The sequence below is a fragment of the Meleagris gallopavo genome, unplaced genomic scaffold, assembly GCF_000146605.3.
Source record: "Meleagris gallopavo isolate NT-WF06-2002-E0010 breed Aviagen turkey brand Nicholas breeding stock unplaced genomic scaffold, Turkey_5.1 ChrUn_random_7180001955471, whole genome shotgun sequence".
Classification (NCBI taxonomy): Eukaryota; Metazoa; Chordata; class Aves; order Galliformes; family Phasianidae; genus Meleagris; species Meleagris gallopavo.
The window spans coordinates 1-1,066 of record NW_011216239.1 but is presented as its reverse complement, the minus strand read 5'-3'; the positions used below and the strand labels follow the sequence as shown (position 1 = coordinate 1,066).

Below are 1,066 nucleotides of genomic sequence, written 5' to 3'. Positions count from 1 at the left end.
CCCCATAGAATCCCAATTTTCCCCAATTTCCCCCAATTTCCCCCCAAACCTGATGGCATTTCCCCAACACCACCCCATAGAATCCCATTTTTTTCCCGATTTCTCCCGCTTTCACCCCAAAACTCTTATAGGATTTTCCCCAAAATCCCACTGTTTTGCCCCAAATCTTATAGGATCTCCCCAGTATCACCCCATACAATCCCAATTTCCCCCAATTTCCCCGTTTTCCCCCACTTCCTCCCATTTCCCCCCATTTCCCCCCACTTTCTCCCGCTTTCTCCCAATTTCGCGCATTTCCCCCAACTTTTTCCCAATTTCCCCCTTTCCACCCCAAAAAGACCCGGATTTTCCACCATCTTGTGCATTGCACGAGGGTTTCACACCCCATCCTTTATTTACCAGCCTGTTTCTGCAGCGTGCGCTGGCTGAAGCGCATGGGCAGCGCCTCGTGCACCACCATGCAGGCGAAAACGGTTCCGCCGCGCCAACTGCTGGCCTCCACGCTCATCTTACTGTACACAAAGTAGGTTTCACCTTCACTTCCGGTGTCGCCATTACTGGATCTTTCTTCCGGGAGGACGGAAGTGGTGACGAAATCCGTGGTTGGGACGTTCCGGTGATCGCGGAGCCACCGGATCTCGATGTCACGCGGGCGGAAACCGCGGACCAGGCAACCCAGAGTGACGCGAGACTGGGAGAGCTCTTCCGGGTGAGGGGGGAAGGGGAAGATCTGAGGTACGGTGCTGGGTCCTGGAAGGGGAAAAGGGAGAAATGAGGTCCTGGAAGGGGAAAGGAAGGAGACAAAGGGGGCGTGGCGGCCATTTTGGGGGGGATTTGGGGTCATTTGGGGCCATGCTGGAGGGATTTGGGGTCATTTGGGGGTCAGAAGTGGCAATTTGGGTCCTGGAAGGGGAAATAGAGGCAGATCAGGTCAGGTCCTGGAAGGGGAAATGGAGAAATGAGGTCCTGGAAGGGGAAAGGAAGGAGACAAGGGGGGCGTGGCGGCCATTTTGGGGGGAATTTCCTCACTTTTGGGTCCAATTTTCCCACTTTTGGATCAAATTTT

The 1,066-nt window shown here is 54.4% G+C and overlaps 1 gene segment (V, D, J or C); it reads right to left on the bottom strand.

Moving 5' to 3' along the window:
• Positions 1–357: 357 nt before the first annotated feature.
• LOC104917091 lies at positions 358–859 on the bottom strand. The segment is given in 1 exon segment: positions 358–859. A coding segment is annotated over 1 exon segment (453 nt).
• Between the last annotated feature and the right edge of the window lie 207 nt (positions 860–1,066).